Source organism: Carlito syrichta, unplaced genomic scaffold, assembly GCF_000164805.1.
Source record: "Carlito syrichta isolate Samal-C Ts95f unplaced genomic scaffold, Tarsius_syrichta-2.0.1 Scaffold169988, whole genome shotgun sequence".
NCBI classification, from domain to species: Eukaryota; Metazoa; Chordata; class Mammalia; order Primates; family Tarsiidae; genus Carlito; species Carlito syrichta.
Window position 1 is genome coordinate 1 of NW_007114084.1, and position 462 is coordinate 462.

Genomic DNA, 462 nt, shown 5'->3' on the forward strand with positions numbered 1-462 from the left:
CGCGACGGGCCCGCGGGCCACGGTGCGCGCGAAGGTCTGCAGCGCCTCGTACTTGGAGCGCAGCGCGTCCAGCTCCAGCCGCATGCTGCTGTTCTCGCGCGCCAGCTTCTCCACCTCCTGCTGCAACTCCCCGCGCTGCCGCTCCAGCTCCTCCTTCTGCGTCACGCGCTTGATGCGGCAGCTGGCCGCGTAGCCACGGTTCTTGAGCGTGCGCCGGCGTTGCTTCAGGCGGGTCACCTCCTCCTTGGTGAGGCCCCGCAGGTGCTGGTTCAGCTCCCGCACCGACATGGACACCAGCTCATCATCGCTGAGCACTGGGGCGTTCTCGCCCGCCTCCTTCTTGACCTGCAGGCCACGGCACAGTCAGCACCAGGGCCGGGGAACGCAGGGCGTCCATCCTGACCAGCACGCAGGGGCCGGGCCTGGTGTCTGGAAGACCTGCCCCCTGTGCCAGGCTGCCCC

At 69.9% G+C, this 462-nt stretch overlaps 1 protein-coding gene across 1 annotated transcript; it reads right to left on the bottom strand.

Moving 5' to 3' along the window:
* Positions 1 to 6: 6 nt before the first annotated feature.
* Positions 7 to 345, bottom strand: LOC103252752 (transcription factor MafK; the record flags this gene model as incomplete). Its single annotated transcript, XM_008051340.1, has 1 exon — positions 7 to 345. A coding segment is annotated over exon 1 (282 nt), but the record flags the coding sequence as incomplete, so codon positions are not given.
* Between the last annotated feature and the right edge of the window lie 117 nt (positions 346 to 462).